At 41.5% G+C, this 26,859-nt stretch overlaps 1 protein-coding gene across 2 annotated transcripts in view; it reads right to left on the minus strand.

Annotated features, from left to right (window-relative positions):
• The window catches only part of flvcr2a (FLVCR choline and putative heme transporter 2a), a 42,144-nt gene that overhangs the window by 11,012 nt on the left and 4,273 nt on the right, over nt 1-26,859 (minus strand). Inside the window, exons 1-4 of one of the 2 annotated variants that reach the window (XR_013792340.1) lie at nt 13,651-13,709; nt 8,460-9,120; nt 4,785-4,926; nt 431-571 (exon numbers count right to left, since the gene is read on the minus strand). Coding sequence is in view for 1 of the 2 variants with exons in the window: in XM_079528994.1 (XP_079385120.1) it covers nt 431-571; nt 4,785-4,926; nt 8,460-9,113 (937 nt within the window). In the remaining variant the exon portion in view is untranslated. Of the gene's footprint in view, nt 1-430; nt 572-4,784; nt 4,927-8,459; nt 9,121-13,650; nt 13,710-26,859 lie in introns of those variants that run through there. The other variant, XM_079528994.1, reaches the window with a different exon arrangement.

Here is a 26,859-nt window from a genome sequence, read left to right on the forward strand (position 1 = left end):
CATTAACAATCAAGTATGAGTCAAGTATTAAATGCCTAGAGCTGTAAATAACACAGTCTCTCATAGCCTAGTCATATGACACCTGTTTCTGCTCATCTGACATGACACTTTATGGCACTTGACACTCACATGGTCTCACAGTATATGCCTCACTGGCCTAAACACACAAGGGTTACATGGTGTATATTCTTCTGATTGGAATGGATTAGTATCTTTGAACTGTTATTTGTATGTTTGGTAAGGAATTAAGGAAATTGTGTTGATATTGATTTTTCTTTTAAATATATTTGAAACATTTTAATGTATGGGGTCCCTGGCACATGGGAGTCTGCGGTGCAAATACATGAATTTGTATGACATGAACAAGTTTGAGTTTGCTTAGTTGTGAGTGACATCACTGACCATCTTGATTCTAAGCTGAGAGACCCACCATAGCTGACCACCAGCAGCATGAAGGGCTTGTTGCGCAGCAGTCTCATGATGGAGGCCATGTAGGAATAGTCATCTGGGGTGATGCATCGAGCCTGGGCCTGGGCTTGAGTTGGAGGAATATCTGGCCTGTCCTGGAACACTGGTGGACACAGACATACATAATAATGACTCTAAGGCACTTTGAGGTTTCTTAAAAGCTCCATACAAATACAATGCAAATTAAATATGTAGAGAAGAAACACATTTGAGCAGAAACATCATTCAATGGATCGATAGATCATTTCAAGCATCCATTGTGAAATCTTTTCAACCCGTTTAGCTATGTGTTCAACGATTGCAACTAATGACACACTAAACTAAAAGTCACCTCTCAATATGTCAAATAAAGTTCATCCAGATAGCTGAACTTTTCTATTTGTGCCTTCTGTTTTGGCCTGTTAAATATCCCCAATAAACAGTTTTTTTGCCGTTTGTCATCTCAGATGGCCTTTGCCATGATTTTCCACACCGTTATTTGAACCTTCCCAAAGCAAACAAGGAAATGTACTGATAACTGAATATCTGAGGAAAGCAAACAGACACGTCAGCTGGCTTACAGTGACAGTGAAAGCCTAGTAGTGGAGAGATCCACTATCCAACATCTGTCAATCAATCGTCTGTTCCTGTCGCTGAAATACTTTCACACTGCGAGGTGATTGCAGAGTGCGTCCATGCATGTGTGAGTGAGTGTGCAGCATGAGCTAAATAGCAAGGCATGTTTAGGCAGAGTAGGGAGATAAGATAGACACTCTGTAAGACGTGGCACTTACCGGTGATGTCACTATTGGTTTTATGTTTTTTTTCTTAAATGTGTGTGTGTTGTGTGTTTTGTGTATACCCACTCTGAACAGCTGAGCTTGTGGGTTACCAAAATGTTCTGTCCTGTCATGTCATGTCCTCCTTGAGTATTTGCATATTGTTGTAAGCTGCAAGTTTACAGTGATTGATAAAGATTCTAACTAGTGATTCACAATTTTGCTTATCTGCATCAATAATGAAACATCCACTTTACAGTGCTGCAGTTATGATGATGTCAGGTGATATGACCCATGAGTTTTAATCCATATAAACTTTCACCTCTATAAAACGGTTGTACTGTATCTGCAATGCAATGTTAAAATGATGGTTATTGGAAGTGCTATTGAGACCGGGAGAGAAGAGAAAAAGTGAATGTGCTTAAAAATTCAAATTCAGTGGAGAACATAAGTGTTTTTGTTCTGGATTGTTTGCACAAGCCCTGGATCCTCTGGAATTTTGTTCCAACCACTGTGTGGCTGTGCTGGCCTAGTAAATAAATTGTCCTTAAACATTGAGTGATTTAAAGACAATCACCAATATTTCAAAGTTAAGAAATCTTACAATTGGTGCGTTCAGCTTCCTTAGTTCCAGTTAGAAGTCTAGCAGAGCATCTGCTTTCTGAATGAGCGGTAGCAGTCTCATAGCTTTTGGGTGAGACCTGAGAATATCATTATCATAGTCTAACCTACTTTAGATTAAAGTCTAAATTCTAAGTCTTGTTTGAACATGAACATGATAGATTTTAGTCTATCTTCCTTTTAGGTTGTCTTCCTCTAGGCTGTTTTCCATGTGTTCTCTCTTTGGACTGTAGGCGTGGTCGACGCTTACATTCTTTGTTTTTATCTGCATCCATAGACCTTGTCAGTGGAATTGCGTTGCTAGGGAACAGCTTGGGTCCAATATTATTTCTTGTCAGCTGACGTTAACAAGCACTGCAACAGGAAATGATCATTGTCAAGTGTGAAAGGGTCCAATAAAAGTAGTTAGCTTAGAGTGCACTTTGTATGGACAATAGTTGTTGTAATTCTTAAGTTGAATTTGGACAGTTTTTGGAGTGATTTTAACTTTGAATCTGCTATCATTAAACTAACCTATAACAAACGTAGAAGATCAATAAGTGACTGTCATGTTTCTGTTACAATAAATAGTAGTTCTCTACAGATGATATATTTACTACATGAGCACTCGTTGCCTTGTCTAGTAATTTTACAAGACATAAAATAGCTGTTGTAAAAAGACACCTTAAGTGTCAAAACTGAAGTGAGAGAAAACATGCAGTATGCCAGTATACACACTTGCCGGACTGAGGATCCAGACTCATTGAGTTGAGGGTGAAAATACAGTGAGACGTGAGTTCCTACAAGGCACCCTGGCAAAATACTACAACGTCAACACTTTTTTCAGTTGAAAGTCATCGCTGTCCGGTCAGAAAATGTGTACCTACATATTTGATCTTTTCATATTCAATATTATTTTTATACTTTGTTGTATGACAGTGTACATGTGAACTCTGCCATTTGTGCTATTTTTGAACAATGTTATGATGCCCAAAATAGGGACACCAGGTTGAAAGTGGTTAAGTCTGTCTCTGAGTTTTATAAATATTGAATCAATGAAAAGTATTAACAAGAACAAGAACTAATTAATAACCACATTGATCCATTCGAATACAGATTATTTTTTCCATTTTCCTGAAAAGTAATGGTTTTGTACACACAGTAAAACGTTTCCATTCGACGCAATAAAAAAAAAAAAACTTTGTCGGCGACATAAATTAGCCTTAAAAGACAGCTGGTTTCACCCACGTATATCTATTTTGCGTCCGAGCATAGACATGGTAACGCCCCGCCTGCCTCTCTTTGAATGGCCTACCAACACTGCCTGTCTTGACTGTCCACTGAGGTGGATATAGCTATGCTGGATAGTCTGATGCGAGGTTACTCCGTGGTGGCGTTACCATGTCTATGCTCGGACGCAAAATAGATATACGCGTTTCACCCCACACACTTGAGGAGATCTGGCAGTAAACACAAGAGGTCATCAGCCTGTCCCAACATTTTGAACATGATATCTAAGGAACGCCTTGGGGGAATTTCATGACATTTAGGACAAATGTTAACTGATTAGAAGTAGGTGGTCAAAAAAAACAAGGTCACAGTCAATGTGACCTCACAAAATACATTCATTAAATTCGGGAATCAGGATGGACACAGATATAAACTGCAACTGGTTGGCAGAGGCATACAACATCGATAAAAGTTATTCTTGCTTTATGACATAATCTCAATCATGTGTTCATGTCTGCCCCACCAGCCTTCCATTACTACAAAGGGACACACCAGGGCTTCATAGACAGAACTTCTGGAGCAAGCATTAGAGGTGATGCTTCCCCATGCTTAAATCACTGACAGTGACTTTTCAGCTGAATGAGGAAGTCAAAGGAGTATTTGACGGAGCCTAAGGGTTAGATGATTTAATAAAACACGTCATGTCACTCTTTTGTTCCTGCTTCCACTTTGCATCACATCTGAAGAGATCTCATCACAAAGGCAAACCATTACAACAATTACTGCGGCTGCTCATCTAGTGGAAATGGAGTGCTGTTCCCAGTGGAGAGCACATCTCACCATGCACGACAACTCTGGGAGGACTGACTTCTCCACTAACACTGCCTGAGGAGTGGAGGTTAGCTTAGCAACTAAACCATTCCAAGAAGTAGAAAGGAGTTCATAGTAGCAAATTATGAACCAAAATGAATGCACACAGCCACCCATTGAGCCCTCGCTGGTCCTGAATAGAAACATGAAAATGCCAACACAAATCTTATTTTGGCATAACAGTAATGGACAGCGGCAGTACAGACTTTTTCACAGCCAATGCTAAAAGGAAGGTAGTGTCACAATGTAGTTAATCGTTTTCTGGGAGTTGTAGTGGGGGTTAAACTTAAAGGACAAAAACCACCTTGGTAGGATTGTGAGAACGGCCTCAAAGATAGCCTCAGTAAATTTCAGTAGCCTGGATCATGTCTTTAAAAACCAGGTGCTTAAGAAAGCCAAGTCCATTTGTACGGACAACTCCCATCCCCTCAGCTCTGTGTACAGGCCGTTTCCTTCCGGCCTTCACGTCCTAAAGGTTCCAGGGGCCAAAAGTACAGGTATAAATTCTCCTTCGTGCCCGTGTCTATCCAGGCCTTAAATGACGATAGGAGGAGGAGGTAACTTTGTCGTTATGAATTTCCATTGCTACACTGAAACCTTGAACTGCCATCCCGTTTTTATTTTCTTTGTGTACCATGTTCTTTTTTTACTGTGTTTTATGTGATTCATGTGTCTGCCTGTTATGCTTTGCTGTATACCAAATCGCCCTTCGGGGACAAACAAATAAATTAACCTGAACTAATGTCAATAAAGTAACTGATTTTCAAAAACTGCTGTTCATTTTTTCGACTGCAAATCAGCCCAAGTATTAATTAGGTTTGAGATATAGGAATTTTCATCTTCCCCTATTAGACTTACCAATGACCACGAGGACGAAGAGGACCGTGGCCACTCCGGCGGTCACGTAGAACATGATGCTGATGTGGTGCGCCAGCTCGTCCAAGTCGTCCACATTAGGCACTATAATCGGTGGCACAAGGAACCCGATGGCAATGCCAAGCTGTGGGCGAGAAACACAAACACATAGCATCAAGAGGTGTCGTCTTCTCCCATGGTTTCCTTACACATGCATGCACGCACCCACCCACCCACACCCACACACTCTAAAGGGCGTGGGTCATCTTAAGGGGACATCCTCTTAAGGGTAAAAGTTTCAAGAAAGAAGAAAGGGATAAAAAAAGGCATTATACAAGCCACGTTAGACAAAATATACAATTGGCCCATATGCAGCTTTGTTTTTAAACACACTAAAATGTGGTGCATGCAAAAACAAATGTAATGGCTTACAGCACAGGCATTTGACTTCACAAAACCTGTTACATATTGTCTATACCAGCTACTGTGAGAAAGTCAACAGAGCATGCTTGATAATCTGTTGACTGTTAAAATAGTGTGTCGCATTGAACACTTTTATTATTTATGGGAAAACATTGTTCAGGCTGTGCCCGAGGATACAAATGTTCTTCTCACTACTTTATCTGAGTCAGTTTGGGCCTACCTAGTGATGCACTGTGCCCACAGCTTCTACAAAACTAATCTTTACTACTAAAAGTGGATCAACCTACCTTGTGGTCATTTTACAAGACTCGCAGAAGCCTTTAAATGAGCCAGCTGAGAGGTAATATTGTTGAAATCAGTCAAAGCAAAGTAAATGAAGAGAAATGCCAACTCAAAATTGCTTGAATTTTATCCCCAAAACCCATTGACATTTCTTTTACAAAACAATTTGGGTAAACAATCAAGTCGGGGTGCCATAAAGGTAGATTGTGATCTACCAGTGGATCACAAAGGCTTTACAGGTAGATCACATGACATGGCCCTAAAATATATATAATAATTAAAAAGGGAATATACCACTTGAATGAAGGCGATTCATTGACATCAAATAGGGCCAATGCAATACTTTGTTTTCAAGAGTGTTGCGCACATACGTCAGTAGCATTACAAAGTTATACAAAACTGTACCAATTCTATTTCCCAAAGCCCCTTCAGGTACATTTTTAAACTATTTTCAGCAATGGGATAATAATATTTTGGGTGGGTAGATCTTGTTGCGGTAGCTCTCAAGTCAAAAACGTGCGGGCACCCCTGTCTTAGATAGTCCAAAACAGTCTTCATTTCGAACAAAAATAACTGACATAAAAACTATTTTGAACGTTGGAACATCACATGCCATGGTGCAATAACCAGTTTAGCATTGTGCATATGGTTGTCTACGGGGAGATAACGCTTTCAGCCTAGATGTTTGTTAGTATGAGGTTTGGGACCAGAACCAAATGAGTAAAGTAGCTATGAACAACTTAGTAAACAACTAAAACAGTGTTTGTTTATCCTACATGTGAGAGTAAATTACTCATGAGAAGAATTGTTTTGCTTACATGGCATTGCATTGGCATTACATGGTGAGCCACTTAAATGTACTCTAACAACCATGTTTAGTGTCACTTAACCTCCCAAAGATGTGTGTTCGGAACCCTAGTCATCCATGTCCTGCATCAGGAGAAGGGCTTTGTGCTATAACCACGTGGACAGTTCCCTAAGAAAGAGCATCTAAGGCTGCATGAATCCTCACATCATGCTTCAGCGTGTCCTGTGTATTCCTCAACTATTTCACTTAATCCTTTGGCCTTTTATTTTTCTTGTGTGACTTATTTTGACTCACTGACCTGTTCTGCCATTTATTTTCATCAGCAAAACATATGAACTAAGGGGAGCTTATGGTAGGGCAAACAATACATAGTAGTCACCCACATCCAAACACCATTTAAAGCAGGTGCTGGACCAATGGAAGACGGCAACAAAAACATGAAAGTGCAATTTATGCACCACAAGGGACGTTTCGAGCTAATGCTCTTCTTCAGACTTCAGAAGCTCTCAGAAGACCTTAGCCTAGCCTTAAAGTTATAATGTTACCGTGTGTGTTAGAATATGCCACATCATAGCTTTTTCTGAGGACCTTCTTTAATGTTTTTTATAGTTTATGGTAGGGAACAGAATTGTATTCCAGCTGGCCTAGTAAGTTCAATATATCTTTTTTTGTATGTGCATTAATTATTATGCTCTGCATCAGCCCTCACTATCTTGTCATGAAGCTTTCTCAGTATTATCTCATTGTACAGATCATTTACCCAAGCCGTGGGAGTTTGTTCAGAAGTAGACGGTTCGAGTGGTGGAAGTCACCCGCCATTCCCCGTAATTTCCCCAGGCTAGGAAGAACAAACCACACGCACAGACACACACAACCGCGCGCGCACACACACACACACACACACACACACATACACACAAAAATCACTTTGAACATTTCTCTAAAAGGCTCCATCTAGCTTTTTCAAAATTGTGATCTACTGTACAATAAGTCTTATCTGGGCCTTTGAGTTCTCCTCCCTTTCCTGCCAAAGGGAGAATCTTATATTGACACACCTGTTGCATGTGGGCATTTACACCAAGCCCTATAGTGTTGGTGTAAAAATAAAGACTTTGATTTACACATAGCCTATAGGAGTCGAGTTTCTGCATATTTATAGGCCCAACAGGCCTGATGTTGAACATGAATTTCTATATTTAGCTCACTGTAATCATATCACTCTAGAAACCTTTTTGTTTACTTATGCAACCAGTCAACTATAAAAAGCTCTGAAAGCTGCCGCTGGAGTGTAAATATTAAGGACACTCCCTTTAAAGAAGAAATATCCCCACATGTAAAGAAACTGCACTATACCTTAGGAATCAATTGAGTTACAGAAAGACAAAATCAGGTTCCCAGGACAGACCATTTCATTCCAATCTAATCTCAATCATTTGTCTGTGAATCAAACAATACCTTAAATTTGAGCAAATATAACATTAAAGGTGGTTGCACACTGGACGCGTTTTTTGGAAAACCGACGGAAAAACACAGCTAAAAATCCGAAAACGCGTCCAGTGTGCAGGGACCTTAAGAGGTCATTACCATGAATGCAAGCTGTGAGCAAAACATCACATACACGAAAGTTGTTAGTATTCATTCAAAAGGTTCAGTGTATAACACCGATTTAAGTGGGCACATTATGAAAACCTGCCTTTCATCAAGTCATTCACAAAAGAAAAGAAATGTCCATGTAAAGACTGAGTATGTTAATTTGGCTCTGACGGCACATATACTGTAGCTGGGACTTCATAAGATCCCTCAGTGTTGAAGATTGTGCAACCAACCATATTAATAAACGTAGAGCAACCCCAAAGCAGCAAGAGGGATTCACTTCCTGAAACCTGCTGACTCAAGAGGAAAAGCTCTGACAGGGTAGGAGATAATGTTTGCTGGCACAGATACGTTGTAGAAAAACAGTCACACACTTAACATGGAAGACGGTATGCACACTGCACGCATGCACGCACGCGCGTGCACACACTCGCGTGCACACACACACACACACACACACACACACACACACACACACACACACACACACACACACACACAATCCCGATATAAACTGGCAATTGTTCATACGGCACACAGCATTTAAGCCCAATAGGTAAACAGAGACACACCTGGTTACCCAGAACTCCAATGGAGCAGGCAGTGGAGACTTCCTGCTGACCAAACCACAGGGAAGCGATCCTGGACGGGATGCCCAGAACAAACACCGTGCCCACCGAGCACATGAACTGGCCAAAGAAGGTCATGGGAAACCTGCTGGGTGCAGCCGTGCCCGTCTTGATCCATGCGCCGATGCAGTTGAAGGCAGCGCCCACCACGACCACGTCCCGGAGGCCTCGGTTATCCAGCAGCCACATGACGGGCAGGATGAGGGGGATGTAGGTGAGGAAGTAGATCATCGAAAGCCAGTCAATTGCAAGGACGTCAATATTGTAGAAGCGCATGAAGATGTTGCTGATGATGCTGTACTGTAGCCACATGAAGGCGTTGCTCATGGAGACCCCGGCGAACAAGAAGAGCATCACCCAGCGCCGCTTGTACAAGTGGGTCTCCATGAGCGGGTAAATGGGCATGGTGTCCAGGCTTTGGGAATCTATGTCCAATCTGCTGTTTCCCAGCGGCAGGTGGGGTATGTGGTCTCCCGGGGAGAATAGGTCTGTTCTCGGAGGACAGGACGCTCCGCGGGGCTTCTGGTGGTGGTCCATCCAGTCTGGCTGAAACTCGCTCATGCTCCTCCAGTCTCTCCCTTCTGCCTTTTGCAGCATTTAGGAGCTGGAGAGAAGAACACAAAATTCTCCTTGTGTGTGAGGCCTCTCTCTGTAACAGCCGTTATTATTTACCTGCCCGGTCCCTCCCTTATACCGTCACCATACCCATTAGCAGGTAAACAAAAGACTGCTTAAAGTGTGCTTAAAGGCACATTTAACTGCTTTAGCATTCCTGGCATTGCTTTTATTTTAGTAGACGGCGTGCATTTGAGTTGCAGTTTAAATCAAGCGAGTGGTGTTGGATAGCTCCAGACACATAATATACAACCCTTTCATGCCCGAGTTGCTCTGCCAGTGTTGAGGCTTGCCTTCAGGTTCTGGTATTTATCACCTTTTGCTCTTCAGTCATGTGATGGTATTCCTTTGAGACAAACTCCTCCTCCCAGCTCAGGTTACATTATGTATGAATACCTGATATTCAGGATCATGTCTATGAACTGGATTTGTTTTAGGTATTGACTGGGTAGTACAGATAGTACTGTATACTCGCATGACTCCATCAACACACTACAATTTACAATTTACAATTTAGGCATTTAGCAGACGCTCTTAATCCAGAGCTTAATCTTAATCTACTTAATCTTAATCTACTCACACACGTGGCCATATCGACCACACCACTGACAAACATTTGACACTGACTGACTGACACGCATGTACTGTGTATACTCACATGAGTAACGCTGATGAAGGCTTGAATGCCGAAACGAGTTTGTTGCTGCTGCTCTGCAGCATATCATGTCAACAATTACATAAATTAAGAGTGCCTTAAAACATGAGTTCCGTGAGTGCTGGTTTTCTCTTTTAGAGAAAAGTTATTTACCCGACCGCGCACCCGGTAAGAATGCTCAAGAAGTTTGAGACCGTTTGGAGTTGTGCGGGCTATACCTTCATGTACTGTATACTCACATTCTCTCTCTCTCTCTCTCTCTCTCTCTCTAATATCCAAAGACAAGATACCACTATTATCATTCAAAATATGAAGTCATCTCAAATATAAAATGAGTCAATTATAGTAATTTATAGTATCAATGCGAGGATACTGCATAATGAAAACAATTTCACCCTTATCCAAATATAAAATGTTTCTCCAAACCTGTTCCGTCAACATTGAGACACTTATACAGTGCTACAGGTGAGAGATAACATAGGATATAACACAGGATATAGGAGACCACCTCCCAGTTATTCTGTGTATTCTTCTCTGTGTATATTGACAACACACACAGAGATGACAGATCAGAATTGATTGACATTTGTCAATACAAAAACTGGCTGCTACGAGGATAAAACCAGAAAAGCACTAAGGCTTCTTTACATCAGGTATAAAGTTAAACGAAAACGTGACAACCGTATGGAAAAAGGTGCAGAAGAACTGGGAGGTGGAGGTGTGGGGGGAGCGCTGCCCGGATCAGTGTGCTAAAAAATACAAATAAGAATTTTAAGAAAACCTTAGGTAAGGTTTTAGAAGGGGCTTTTAGAATAGGCCTCAGGTCTAAATGGGTTAATATAGCATCAAACTTTTATAATATCAATATGTACTGTACAGTTTAACCCTATATGTCAGCTATTTGAAAACTACAACCTCACAATGTGTGACGTGTTGTGAGCTTGTAGATATGATCTTGGGGGGTCTTCCTTGACATTGAAAATGTTTGAAAACCACTGCTATACTAAACCTGACCAATTCAATTTCACTTAAGCAATAACCGAGCGATATAAACCTTTTTAGTCACAGTTTGCCTCATACAATGGCTTGAGTGTAATGAATGTCTGCCCTGAACACTCATACAGGTCAAGCAAGTAAGTCTGGTTCTTTACACATCTTCTCAGGTACAAACTAAAGTCCTATCAGTTTTGTTGCACCCCTAAATTGTAATATAAGGGCAGGGCAGGTCCGTAAAGTGGCCAGGGATGACATAGTTGTGTACTTGTGTCGTCGGAAGCAAGAAGTTATAGTAACTTTCTGGATCTCTCTGTAAATAAAGATTAATGATACACATTTTTTCCTGCAAGATAATCTAAATTGTATGCTTTTCTTAAACTTTAATGGAATAGACAGAAGTAAAAGGTTAAGCTTAAATGCAAAAAGTTAACACTGCACTATGAATTATGAACTACACCATGGTCACATGTATTGACATCACCTCCACGAATGCTTGTGTTTGGCATAATGACACGTACTGTCCCTGATAATGTAGTTTAATTTAATTTAGCCATTAGCAATAGCCTGCAAGATGGAAAAGCTTTCAAAATTCAGAAGTGGGGTATTTACCAATTCATTTTATGTCATAAAACAAAATGTGAAAATCCCGTAAGCCCCCGTTAACCGCTGACCTTATTTCAGGCTTTAAAACCAAAAACCCATTCAATAATTTACCAGCAGAGTGTCTGCCCTGTGACTGGGCGCTCGGGAGTCATAAGACTATGAAAATGGTACCCAATCAGGGAGGCATTGCGTACCATGTTCATAGTCTAACTAACTTGACACTCAGCATAAAGGGGTGGATTGGGGGCAATACTAACGTCATGTACTTGAACATCAAGGTGCCTCTCGCTAAGGAAACAGGACCTATGGGCCATATGGCTCGTTAGTAGTAGTAACCATTCAAAAAACGAGAGACAGAACCAAGCAGTGCAAAACACTCATACTTATTGGTACATAGGTATTTGTCACATCATAAAATTGTCATTATGGATTTACTCAGCTTCAACCAGACTAGTCTAGGTAGGTGTACGGCGTTGAGTGTTCAGGGCTCTTAAGGACATGACATGTACAGTATGAATATGTCATGGCCCTTAAGGCCATGACACATACTGTACATACATGGCTGTCAGAACAGTTTATTTTTAAAAACTCCATGGCCTCGTCTGTTTGAGGTAATGGATCAAATAAATAACGGTAGTGGGTTGCACACACCAAGACTTCATGAAGAGGTAATGGATCACAAATGCAAAAATACTGGTCCACTGGTATTCAAATAAAATGGGAAAAATGACAATATATTCTTTGCTGAAAAGAAAGCTGCTCTAAGATCAATTTTATCCTATAAAACTTTTGATAGATAAAACACAAAATTAATTCTAATTGATTTAACTACTTAAGTCCATTTAAGAAAACAAAATCTAAAATAGACGATTTTCAAGTTTGCAGTTTAAATGTTTATAGGTTGTGTGGGTTCATGGTTGTCATTATCTGAAGTTAAGTCTTGACCTGCATTAGACCCTGTTGATTAAATAAAAAAATAACTTTGAAAGGAAGAAAGAACATTTTCCATGTCAGACAATTGATACAAATTAGGCTGCGGACCCCCATTTGAAAAGATTTAGTGCCAGCTAGACCCCCATAAGTGAAGCTATTGTTGCTAGTTTGAGAACCCTTGTCAAAACAGGTCTTTGACAGTGACGTTCAGATATTTTGGAGGCCGTGTGCATCTTCAAAAGATTGTTAAATTGTTGTCTCTTTTCTCTTTTTACCCCCCCCCCCCCCCCCCCCCCCCGCGACCTCATGTGAGCTGTGACTGATAACAAAAAAAACTGTCTTGGAAACGAGGTGAGAGTGACAGGGACAGGAGTCGCGTAGATCAGAAGAACACTGTGGCTACTATGCGTGGAGTGGTCTCGTGGAGACGCGTAAAGTCCTCGGTCAGTGTGGCTTAATTTGTTAAGTTGTTGCAAGTAACAGGTCCCAAGAGAGTGTCAGTGTAGGCTACAAAATGTGACCAAATGAACCCGTACACGGTACACACTCGGAGTTAAATAGCCTGCAATAATTTATCACCTCAAGAGTGCATTGCGTTACGACGACGGAGCCGCTGTCCAGCTTGTATACGTGGACACTGGACAGACGCTCCTGGGTAGAAACAGCGGTAACTTCGGTCGTGTCACAACAGTCACATAAAATGCCAAACGCAGTCTGTCTCGCCACTGTCGCCAGTCATCACCACACTATACAGTGGAAAATTCCAATGGTATAATAATATTACGATGTATCATGTGCTATATGCTATTGTCCTCAAGCTGCCTCCTGACACAGCTCGAGCAAACATCAGACATGAATGGGAACACCATACCCAAACCGAAAGCAACACTTCAAATGCATTTGTTATAGCTTTCTTTCACACTGTGTTGTTTGTTTGTGTTTGTTTGTTGTATTATAAGAAATAATTGTGTATATTATTGTGCATGAAGTCTAGAATGGAAGTTAAAACAGATTGTTCGCATTATTTCCATATTAAGAAAAACAATATTGGACGTCGGTCTAAGATAAGATTTTCATAAAGACACATTAGGCTGTTAAAACCAAGCCATCTGACGTTACATATCTCATCTATATTTTTCACAAGTTTTCTTCACTCGGCGCAACAATGTATCACAATCATTTCACGCTTGGCGTTCAAAGACGTGACTGACCTGCTGAGATACAAAAAGATACAAATTAACCTAGGCTAATTAACTTCCCAAGATCCTACCATGAACCCTCTAAATGCATGGGAGAAACACAACCAAAACAAAGACCGTCAATGGAACATACCTGAGCACGGCTGCATTGACTAGGCTACATATATACACTGATACACTGTACGAGCAGAAGATGGCGGAATTGTTCACACACACGTCATTTCCCTTCGTTTGCCACTTTTCACAGCTGCTCCCTAAAATAAACAGACCATCACTCTGTCTTGACCAGTGTGCGTAATTTCAGTTTCAGTCATGCACCGTGGATTTATTGGCTATTTCTGACTGGTCAATGTTCTCAAAACATGCAAGAGGCGTGAATGTACGAATATTAGATGTTTACAGTATTATAATTATGAAAAACAATATTAACAAAACAAATCATCACACACACACACACACACACACACACACACACACACACACACACACACACACACACACACACACACACACACACACACACACACACACACACACACACACACACACACACACACACACACACACACACACACACACACACACACACACACACACACACACACACACACACACACACACACACACACACACAAAATGAGGCCCCCCCAACTCCCATCACCATCTGAGGGGAGGAGGTGGCAAGGCCACCCATATATTTTTGCGGGGCACTAGAATTTGAACTCCCTCCTCAATGTTGTAAGATAAGAGCGCCCCTCGCTTCACACAGGTGTGATTTTTTTAAAGAAGCTACACATGAACAATAAACTGGACTGTGCACTTACAACACTGAGGCCCTCTATAGCAGTGGTTTCCAAACTTTTTCATGCTGTCAAGGGCCCCCAAATTGACACTAATTAGCCCGCGGACCCCCATTTGAAAAGATATGCCTGCAAGGACCCACATGAGAGAAGGCTCTAGCAGTGATTCTCAACCTGTTTAATTTCAAGGACCCCCAGTTTGACATTAGTGCATTAGTCTACGGACACCCATGTAATGGCATTTCTATCTCTGGGACCCCCAATTTATATTGTAAAATCAATGTTAATTTAACTCAGAGTGTACAAATGGAACCAAATGGACCAGTTAGGCTCCATTTGGTTCCATTTATACACTCTCAGAGTTACAGACCCATACGGGTCAATTTTGGTTCCAAACTATCATTTAGCTGGGGACCCCCTGGAACTCCCTAAAAAAACCCTGGGGGTCCCCGGACCCCACTTTGGGAAGCACTGCTCTACAGGAAGGGACAGAGCAAGCTGTTCTTCCTGAGGATGCTCAGTTACCAGTGTCAGTACTTTGCGGTGGCTTGTTCATGGGAGAGGTGACCTCCGCCAACACCTGATTGATTGATTGAATGTATTAACAGTTTGCAGAATTACAGTACATTTCAAGCACAACTCAATACAAAAACTGTTAACTGTGAGTGGACGACCCAATGAAGCATTACACTTGTTTACAAGAGGGTCCACCTTGTTCAATGTGTTGACCTCAACTTAAGGGAAAGCGAGGAAGGATATAGCTCCATAGTTGGAGTTGAACTGGACAGTCACAGACTGGAGTGGAGGTGGTTGCGGAGGGGAGGATAAGGGGGAAGCAGGGCCCTATCCTGATGAACCCATCACATCTGCTCTATGGGGAGCTATTGGGCACATCATAGCGGGATATTCAGCCCCCTGAACAATATGATATACAGTTAACTGTTGTGAGACAAACAGTCATTTGATTGTCTACATCTACCATAATTATTATGCACCGTTTATAGTCAGACTCTACATACATTATTCAAAGCCACTGTTGAAATCCATCTGACACTGTACCCATGTCTCATGCACGGTTGATAGACTGTATAGCTACATTATTAGCTACATTATACAAATAGGATGGAATTGGAAATACACAAATTCATGCATAGGATATTCAAGTATATTCATGCATATAGGCTTTGCAATGAAAATATATATAGAAATAGATAATAATGGTACATATTGCATGTTGCCGCTATACACAGGGACCAATAACGTTGTATTATCTTATCAATAGGCTACTGTATAGCTATACTGAGAATGACCATAACCTTTAATCGTTTTACCCACATCCCATTCCCCACTCATTGTCTCTCTAATTTTTAAACCGTGCCCCCTCTTTTTGTGATGCAGTGTTCTTATGACCGATGGATCATATGCATTTCCCCTCGCCCTCGGGGATCAATAAAATATCTATCTATCTATCTATCTATCTGTCTATCTATCTAGTCAATGTTAATCTCGTGATAAAGCAACATTGATTTAAGAACAATTGAGCAATTTACCCGTTTCAAATAATTTGATAAGAGCCTAGACTAGAGGAATAAACTTGTAGTCTCACTCTCTCACACATTAAAAGCGATGGCAATGGTGTGCGTAATGCCGGGTGCGCGATGCGTAAAAGGCACATGAATGAACCATCTGTATTTGACTTCAGAATGCGATCGGTCAACGAATCCCAATGATGGACGAGTTAAATGTGGATGTATCATTATAACCTCACCTGATTCCCAAAAACTCCAATGGAACAAGCAGTGGACACCTCCTCCGAGCCAAACCAGACTGATGCTATGTGTGAGGGCATCCCAAGGATGAACACTTGGGAGAGAGATCCCGCAAACTGTCCGAGCATCGTCACCCAGAACAGGTTGGGTCTCACGCTGGCGACCTTGATCCATGTTCCAGCGCAATTCACTCCGGTCGCCACAAGCGCAATAACTCGCAGTCCTTTTTTATCGAGAATCCACGTGACAGGAAAAATGAACGGGATATAGGTGAGCATGTATATCATAGACATCCAATCTATGGCGAAAGAGTTGACGCCATAGAATTTCATAAAAATGTTGTTAATTATTCCATACTGGATCCACTGGAATGCGTTGCACAGAGAGTACGCGCTGAACAGAAGCACAATCATCCATCGCCTCTTGTACAGACGCGTGGTGACCGTGTCAGTGGTGACCTGGGAGTCATTCTTAGCCTCTGTGATGCTGGTACTTTCAATGTGTTCTTTGACATCATCCATTGAAGCTTTTGGTCCCAAATCCAAACCATTCTCGACATCCTTGTCCTCAACGTCGGGGTTATCTGGCATCTTGAAAGTTGTAGGTAGACCGTTTTTTAAGCAATTAATTAACCAAATTGAGGGGGTTGCTTAGCAGACTGAAAAAATGACCGCAATAATTTCAGCGATTTCAATCAAGTTATCACTTTCGTTTAGTTACCTTCCCAGTCGATCACTTGGCAGTTGGCAGCAATAGGAATGTTTCACTTCTGTTCTGAGACCCCCTCTCGCCGCCCTCTCCTGATGCCTACAAATATGTATATTGTTTGCTCAAGTGCATGACAATATACTCGAACAAAAACGTCTCAACTGTAGCAATCATTCCACCCAAAACATTTAATTTAATATTTGTACTGTCACTGCTGTGTCAGAAATGAGAAATCTCGTATATTATATCACTGCGTGCGTGGTGTCCAAACTCTAACTCCACCCAACTGGAAGTTGAACCAATGATAAGAAAAGCACCGGCCCTGACACAGGGAGTTAACTCAAAGGCTTTGCAAAGAAAGGGGATTGGGGGGGGGGGGGCCACACACACACACACAATTCAATTCAAAGGGCTTTATTGGCATGAGAAAACATACGTTTACATTGCCAAAGCAGAAAGCACAATACAACAATACAGCAAAATATGTACATTTGAAACACACCCACACACACACACTGAGATACAGACTACAGAGTTCGTATTTAGTCGGCAACACAAGAGTGCTTGCCCCTGTTAATAGGACCACACACACGCGCGCATACACACGCACGCACACGCCTATAATCAATTAGACAATTCTGCTATTGGCCACTAGATGGAAATGTTATCACAAAAGTCAATTCTAGGCAGAATTTCAGAAAATTGGCTTACGTTTAAAGTTAGGCTTAAAGTTGTTTAAAGTTAGGCTTTAAGATTTGCTTTAAAGTGCTCAACGAAAATCATGTTAATTGAGGGCACTACATGTTTTTAAGGTGTGCTGAATCCATATCTGTTATGATTAGCCCATGCACAGTACATCTTAGTCTATGTACTTGAACTTGAGATACAGTGTACTTGATATGTATTGTGTACTGCCGGTACTGTAGCATACTTTATAGATAGGCTACGAGAGACATCTAGGCGGCACGTTCTTCTGTCTCATATCTTATTGTCACGTCATTATGATCCAGCACTATATATGTTTCCTGTTTGTGTAATAAACTGTGTGAACCTTAGCGTGATACTGTCTCGTGTCTCGCGTAGCCTATCTATAAAGTATGCTACAGTACCGGCAGTACACAATACATATCAAGTACACTGTATCTCAAGTTCAAGTACATAGACTAAGATGTACTGTGCATGGGCTAATCATAACAATATCTGCTGTATGCTCAGCAAACAATGGCTGCTAAATGCCTCAAAATCTACCATTTAAAGAGCTAAAGCAAAGCAAAGTTACTATATTTACCCAGGGTAACTGAACTAAGCATCAGATACTTGTTTACAGCCAGGCCCTGCTCATAGAACATTTCATGGTAGTGGTTCAATGCCTTGATCAAGGGCACTTCAGCGGTGGTAATTTTTAACGTGCCGGTCCGGGGATACGAACTGGCGACCTTCCGGTATTAAGACCGCTCCGCAAACCGTTCGGCCACCGCTGCCAGCTTTTGATTGATTGATTGAAAAATGTATTAACAGTTTGCAGAATTACAGTACATTTCAAGCACAAACTCAATACAAAGGCTGTTAACTGTGAGTGGACGACCCAATTAAGCATTACACTTGTTTCCAATAGGGTCCACAATGTTCAATTCATCAAAATTCATCACCACTATTCTGAAATATAGGCTATTAAAAACATATTTTGACTGTAGAAACTGGATTGAACTTTGCTTTTAGAGGCTAGGTTTTCATATGGAACACACTGCTATTTTATAGCCTAGGTTTTCATATAGGGAACCCACTGCCATTTTCTGATTTGAGATCAAATGTGAGGAAAGTATAAACGTGTCTAGCAAGACAAGAAAGAAAGAAATTAGTCACCTTTTTCCAGTTATATTTTTCTTCTTGCTGTTTTTGTTTTTCCTGTTGCCATTTGTTTTTCAGTTTGTCTTCTTAAAAATCTGTAATTCTGTTTTTCTTTTTGCTGTTTTTGTTTTTCCTGTTGCCGTTTGTTTTTCAGTTTGTCTTCTGTAATTCTGTAATCTGTCAATAATGTTTGAATTGTCAATAAACAAAACAAATAAAAAGAAAAACAAGTCAAGGTCACCTATATACTGCAGGGCAGGGGTCCTCAACTAGAAATGCTGAAGGTCCACTAATATTTTTTGAAAAAGACTAAGGTCCGGTCCCATGAGCGCGACGCGGGCCTTTGGCGTGCGGCTGCGCGACGAAAAATTTGATTAATTCATTAATTAATTAAATCAATGAATTCATTAATTGTATTAATTAATTAGATTAATAAATTAAGATTAATTTGTATTATTGCTCTTGTATTGCTATTGGAGACACTGGGGAGACACTGGGGAGGCACTGGGGGGACACTGGGGAGGCACTGGGGGGACACTGGGGAGGCACTGCATGGGGAGGCACTGGGGAGACACTGGGGAGGCACTGGGCAGACACTGGGGAGGCACTGGGGAGACACTGGGGAGGCACTCAGGGGGACACTGGGGAGGCACTGGGGAGGCACTGGGGAGGCACTGGGGAGGCACTCAGGGAGGCACTCAGGGGGACACTGGGGAGGCACTCAGGGGGACACTGGGGAGGTACCGGGGAGGCACTGGGCAGACACTGGGCAGGCACTGGGGAGGCACTTGGTGGACACTGGGGAGGCACTGGGGGGACACTGGGGGGACACTGGGGAGGCACTGGGGAGATACTGGACATTTTATATCACAGACGCCATGATTCACTACCACCCCCAGGGTGGACCCCCACGGTCCACAGAGAGGTGGTCCGCGGTCCGGTCGTGGACCGCGGTCCGCCAGTTGAGGACCCCTGGTATAGGGCATGGTACATCTTGAGGTGAGGGGTGGGTGCTGTTGTGAAGGTCAGTGAGGGGGTCGGTGCGGAACTGTTGGGAGGGGTGAGGTGGCCCGCTCCAGGTGGATAGAGGGGAGTTGGGGTGAGGGGGAGCTGTAAATAGAGGGAGTCCTGGGTTGTCTCTCTCCCCTGTACAGATTTGATAAGCTCCAGCCTCCAGATTCTGAGCTTGGCACGCTTATGGGGAATATGGTCTCCTCAGTGGGGATACAGTGAAGAGATTTGGCCCCTTATACATGGAGAGGACAGTGTAGAACTGATAGAACCTACAGTGTCTACATGTCTAGGCAAGGTTGGAGGAGTGTGGAAGGGAGAGGGGTTACCTTATAGCTTGGAGCTTTTTAACAAGAATAGAGGGGAGAGGTGAACATGCAGCCCATGTCATGACAATGAGATCCTGTTGTATTCGTATAACCTCCAGGCCCATAAGGGGCCATGTCCCTGCTGCTATCCGACAGACAATTGCTTTCAGCATACACTTAATGCTCTGGGTTTTTGTTCTGGAGTTGAAACTAGGGGAACAGCAGCAACGAATGCCTGTATTAATTTATCACGTAATTAATAAACGTGCATGGATCCCAATGATGGATGTCTAATGTCTTAAATATGAATGTATCATTATAACCTCACCTGATTCCCCATAACTCCAATGGCACAAGCAGTGGACACCTCCTCTGCGCCAAACCAGGTTGATGCTATGATCGAGGGCATCCCAAGGATGAACACTTGGGCGAGAGCAGCCATAAACTGTCCGAGTATCGTCACCCAGAACAGGTTGGGTCTCACGCGGGAGACCTTGATCCATGTTCCAGCGCAATTCACTGCGGTCCCCACAAGCGCAATAACTCGCAGTCCTTTTTTATCGAGAATCCACGTGACAGGAAAAATGAACGGGATATAGGTGAGCATGTATAACATAGCCATCCAATCTATGGCGAAAGAGCTGACACCATAGAATTTCATAAAGATGTTGTTGATTATTCCATACTGGTTCCACTGGAATGCGTTGCACAGAGAGTACGCGTTGAACAGAAACACAATCATCCATCGCTTCTTGTACAGACGCGTGGTGACCGTGGAGTCAGTGGAGTCAGTGATGACCTGGGAGTAATTCTTAGCCTCTTTTGGTCCCAATTCCAAACCATTCTTGACATCCTTGTGCTCAACGTCAGGGTTATCTGGCATTTTAAGGTAGACTATTAATTAACCAAATAGAGAAAAAAAACTGGTCGTTTTGCAGACTGAAAAATTAAACACAATAATGTCCACGACTTCAAATCAAGTTGTATCACTTTCGTTTAGTTACCTTCCCAGTGGATCACTTGACAGCAGTTTCCTCCTTTTATACCTTTGAGTGCCCGGATCATCTGTTTTTTCTATGGCTTGAACCTGTTGAACTTTGATATACTTTTTACTTGTTACTCCTGTTTTTCTGGTAAATGGCACTGTTGGCCTGCACTTTAGCAAAGAGGAACAATATCAATATTTGTATGACTCAAGAGTCAAGAGATGAGGCGTATCCCACCCTCCCAGTGTGGAGGGAAGGTTAAACTGTTACAATCTTGACTGTATTATTGTAGCAGCACTGCACGTGAAATCCATTTTCTATAAGCATGAATAGAATGAATTGGCCAATGCTGCTATTGACCACTAGTCAATTCCATTATCACAAAAGTCACTCAACAACCTTCTTCATGTCGAAAAGAAACTAAACTAAACATTTATTTCTTGCAAAAATACAAAATGCAACATATGTTGTGATAGCATACACCTACTGTATATGACATCATATACAAAACGTACAAAAATCATAAACATAAGGGAGCATAGATATGGAAATTCAACTAAATTATAATGTAAATGTAAACTACTGATCAATCAATGTACCACAAAAGGCCACAAAAATGTCTAAGAATAGTTGTGACTATGCCTATGGGCTAGAGAAATCGTGCATGAGAATTTGGTACGTTTCTTTTTGGAATGGTTTTCAATGGAGTGTTTTGCTCTTTGCTACCATTGCACGGCTTTCCACTCTGTTCCCATTGAAAACCACTGCAGAAAGACGGCCACAGACAGAACAAAGTTAGATGTGACTGCACCCTTAGGACATGGTCACACATGTGCGACAGGTGAGTGACCATTGCCTGTCGAGGCAACATTTCTATCATATTGTGCTGAATGTGGACAGTGCAGCATATGACACATGGAAATCAATTGACTGGTTTGTAGTCCTTTTGAGTGGATGTGGTGGTTGGTCACACACAAGAGCGCTCACTTAGAAAACAGCAGCCAATGACAGTCAAGTAGGGTCATCCTGCACATACGGTACTTCTTTATCTATTGGTTTACAGGTCTAGGTCTTATGCGTCTGTGGTATGTGTGTGTGTGTGTGTAAATTACCAGATACAGTAGGTGGGTTCTAATCTAGATCGGATCAGATTGGTTAATTCAAAATAGAAATCAGGCTTTCTATTCCACAACTACTGCGGAAAGTGATGCGAGATTAGAATGAAAGTGAACAGGAGGAGAATATTTTGTTCGCACATGTGTGACCGTGCCCATAGCCTGTTGACCCAGGCTACTATTGACAGTGGTTATGTGACCCAGACCCTGAATGGCAACCACACTGAACAGCAAAAGAAAGAAAGACATTTCTTCAACTGCCAGTACAGTGTCCAATCTCATGTGGTTGGCCTCCTCTGTGGCCAAGACCTGGAGATAAGTGCTGCTTCTAGACTCTAATGTAATGTGTACATACATTTATTTTGTAGATACCGACTACCACTGCTGTTTTTGTTTGGGTTTTATTGATACGATTTATTTCAACTTTAGTATTTGGTAGCCATTATTAGTGCAACTTACTTTTACACATAGTTTATTCTTTGTAACAATTATTGTATTTCCTCCCAAAAGTATTTAAACTCATCATACGCTGTTGTATGTCCTATTACAGTGAATATAACCTTGTTTCTTTTGCATAGACACATACAAAACAGAAATATACAAAACTATGTCACTCCGTCTTTAAGCTTTTCCTCTTAAGGTGTGTGTGTGTGTGTGTGTAGGTGTTCCCTTTCTCATTGCACTTTTAGAGTAGGCCTATATAGTATTTAGAATATATAGATTATATGGCTTATATATTTTTTTTATATATATAATACAAAAATAATCTATATCTATTCTATGCAATTCAGTACTTTTAATCGATTAGTTGATGTTGAATAAAACATTGTAATCTTGGGGTGAAATCCTTGTTTCTTCAACAGGCATGCTGCATATGTCCTACCAGTCTGCAATAGCCACAGTGTCCTCTTCTTTGCAGTGGCTTGTTGGGAGAGGTCAACACAAGGGATGGTAAGGAAGGCTATAGCTCCATAGTTGGAGTTAAACTGGACAGACTGGAGGTGGGTGTGGAGGGGAGGATAAAGACGAAGCAGGACCCTAACCTAGCTACATCATAGTGGGGACGTATATACTGTACATTCAGCACATCCAGCCCCCTGAACCATGACAGACACATCATGCCTCTCAATATTAAGGGTAACTGTTGTGAGACACACATTCATTGTTGGTATATTGTCTGAAGTTATTATGCACCGTTTATAGACTCTACAGACTAGTACAGACATTATCCACAGCCACTGTTGAAATGCGGCTGACACTGTACCTAATTAGTCTCATGCACTGCTGATAAGACTGTAGATAGATACATACATGGATATCCAAATATGAATTGGTGATAAAAGTATGTGCATAGGATATTCACTGGAAATAGTAGGCTACATTTTTACTTAGGCTATTATTAGGCCTATATTGAATAATAGTTGCGAGGTCGCAGATTACTATAAAAACCTGCAAAACCTGTCAGTCAGTCAAGATTGGCCATCACCGTTTCAATGGTTTTACCCATTTACTCAGTCATAATTTTATTTTTTAAGAACACTTATAGGCCTATAGCAATTTACCCATTTCAAATTATTTTATAAGATAAACTTGTACTCTCACTCTCACACATTAAAAGCGTATGGCAATAGTGTGCGTAATGCCGGGTGCGCGATGCGTAAAGGGCACATGAATGAACCATCTGTATTTGACTTCAGAATGCGATCGGTCAACGAATCCCAATGATGGATGAGTTAAATGTGGATGTATCATTATAACCTCACCTGATTCCCAAAAACTCCAATGGAACAAGCAGTGGACACCTCCTCCGAGCCAAACCAGACTGATGCTATGTGTGAGGGCATCCCAAGGATGAACACTTGGGAGAGAGATCCCGCAAACTGTCCGAGCATCGTCACCCAGAACAGGTTGGGTCTCACGCTGGCGACCTTGATCCATGTTCCAGCGCAATTCACTCCGGTCGCCACAAGCGCAATAACTCGCAGTCCTTTTTTATCGAGAATCCACGTGACAGGAAAAATGAACGGGATATAGGTGAGCATGTATATAATAGACATCCAATCTATGGCGAAAGAGTTGACGCCATAGAATTTCATAAAAATGTTGTTAATTATTCCATACTGGATCCACTGGAATGCGTTGCACAGAGAGTACGCGCTGAACAGAAGCACAATCATCCATCGCCTCTTGTACAGACGCGTGGTGACCGTGTCAGTGGTGACCTGGGAGTCATTCTTAGCCTCTGTGATGCTGGTACTTTCAATGTGTTCTTTGACATCATCCATTGAAGCTTTTGGTCCCAAATCCAAACCATTCTCGACATCCTTGTCCTCAACGTCGGGGTTATCTGGCATCTTGAAAGTTGTAGGTAGACCGTTTTTTAAGCGATTAATTAACCAAATTGAGGGGGTTGCTTAGCAGACTGAAAAAATGACCGCAATAATTTCAGCGATTTCAATCAAGTTATATCACTTTCGTTTAGTTACCTTCCCAGTCGATCACTTGGCAGTTGGCAGCAATAGGAATGTTTCACTTCTGTTCTGAGACCCTCTCGCCGCCCTCTCCTGATGCCTACAAATATGTATATTGTTTGCTCAAGTGCATGACAATATACTTTAGCAAAGAGGAACAATATCAATATTTGTATGACTCAAGAGTCAAGAGATGAGGCGTATCCCACCCTCCCAGTGTGGAGGGAAGGTTAAACTGTTACAATCTTGACTGTATTATTGTAGCAGCACTGCACGTGAAATCCATTTTCTATAAGCATGAATCGAATCAATTGGCCAATGCTGCTATTGACCACTAGTCAATTATATTATCACAAAAGTCACTCAACAACCTTCTTCATGTCGAAAAGAAACTAAACTAAACATTTATTTCTTGCAAAAATACAAAATGCAACATATGTTGTGATAGCATACACCTACTGTATATGACATCATATACAAAACGTTATTAAAAAAAATCATAAACATAAGGGAGCATAGATATGGAAATTCAACTAAATTATAATGTAAATGTAAACTACTGATCAATCAATGTACCACAAAAGGCCACAAAAATGTCTAAGAATAGTTGTGACTATGCCTATGGGCTAGAGAAATCGTGCATGAGAATTTGGTACGTTTCTTTTTGGAATGGTTTTCAATGGAGTGTTTTGCTCTTTGCTACCATTGCACGGCTTTCCACTCTGTTCCCATTGAAAACCACTGCAGAAAGACGGCCACAGACAGAACAAAGTTAGATGTGACTGCACCCTTAGGACATGGTCACACATGTGCGACAGGTGAGTGACCATTGCCTGTCGAGGCAACATTTCTATCATATTGTGCTGAATGTGGACAGTGCAGCATATGACACATGGAAATCAATTGACTGGTTTGTAGTCCTTTTGAGTGGATGTGGTGGTTGGTCACACACAAGAGCACTCACTTAGAAAACAGCAGCCAATGACAGTCAAGTAGGGTCATCCTGCACATACGGTACTTCTTTATCTATTGGTTTACAGGTCTAGGTCTTATGCGTCTGTGGTATGTGTGTGTGTGTGTGTGTGTGTGTGTGTGTGTGTGTGTGTGTGTGTGTGTGTGTGTGTAAATTACCAGATACAGTAGGTGGGTTCTAATCTAGATCGGATCAGATTGGTTAATTCAAAATAGAAATCAGGCTTTCTATTCCACAACTACTGCGGAAAGTGATGCGAGATTAGAATGAAAGTGGACAGGAGGAGAATATTTTGTTCGCACATGTGTGACCGTGCCCATAGCCTGTTGACCCAGGCTACTATTGACAGTGGTTATGTGACCCAGACCCTGAATGGCAACCACACTGAACAGCAAAAGAAAGAAAGAAATTTCTTCAACTGCCAGTACAGTGTCCAATCTCATGTGGTTGGCCTCCTCTGTGGCCAAGACCTGGAGATAAGTGCTGCTTCTAGACTCTAATGTAATGTGTACATACATTTATTTTGTAGATACCGACTACCACTGCTGTTTGTGTTTGGGTTTTATTGATACGATTTATTTCAACTTTAGTATTTGCTGGCCATTATTAGTGCAACTTACTTTTACACATTGTTTATTCTTTGTAACAATTATTGTATTTCCTCCCAAAAGTATTTAAACTCATCATACGCTGTTGTATGTCCTATTACAGTGAATATAACCTTGTTTCTTTTGCATAGACACATACAAAACAGAAATATACAAAACTATGTCACTCCGTCTTTAAGCTTTTCCTCTTAAGGTGTGTGTGTCTGTGTGTAGGTGTTCCCTTTCTCATTGCACTTTTAGAGTAGGCCTATATAGTATTTAGAATATATAGATTATATGGCTTATATATTTTTTTATATAATACAAAAATAATCTATATCTATTCTATGCAATTCAGTACTTTTAATCGATTAGTTGATGTTGAATAAAACATTGTAATCTTGGGGTGAAATCCTTGTTTCTTCAACAGGCAAGCTGCATATGTCCTACCAGTCTGCAATAGCCACAGTGTCCTCTTCTTTGCAGTGGCTTGTTGGGAGAGGTCAACACAAGGGATGGTAAGGAAGGCTATAGCTCCATAGTTGGAGTTAAACTGGACAGACTGGAGGTGGGTGTGGAGGGGAGGATAAAGACGAAGCAGGACCCTAACCTAGCTACATCATAGTGGGGACGTATATACTGTACATTCAGCACATCCAGCCCCCTGAACCATGACAGACACATCATGCCTCTCAATATTAAGGGTAACTGTTGTGAGACACACATTCATTGTTGGTATATTGTCTGAAGTTATTATGCACCGTTT

This window comes from Electrona antarctica (genome assembly GCF_951216825.1).
Source record: "Electrona antarctica genome assembly, chromosome: 18".
Classification (NCBI taxonomy): domain Eukaryota; kingdom Metazoa; phylum Chordata; class Actinopteri; order Myctophiformes; family Myctophidae; genus Electrona; species Electrona antarctica.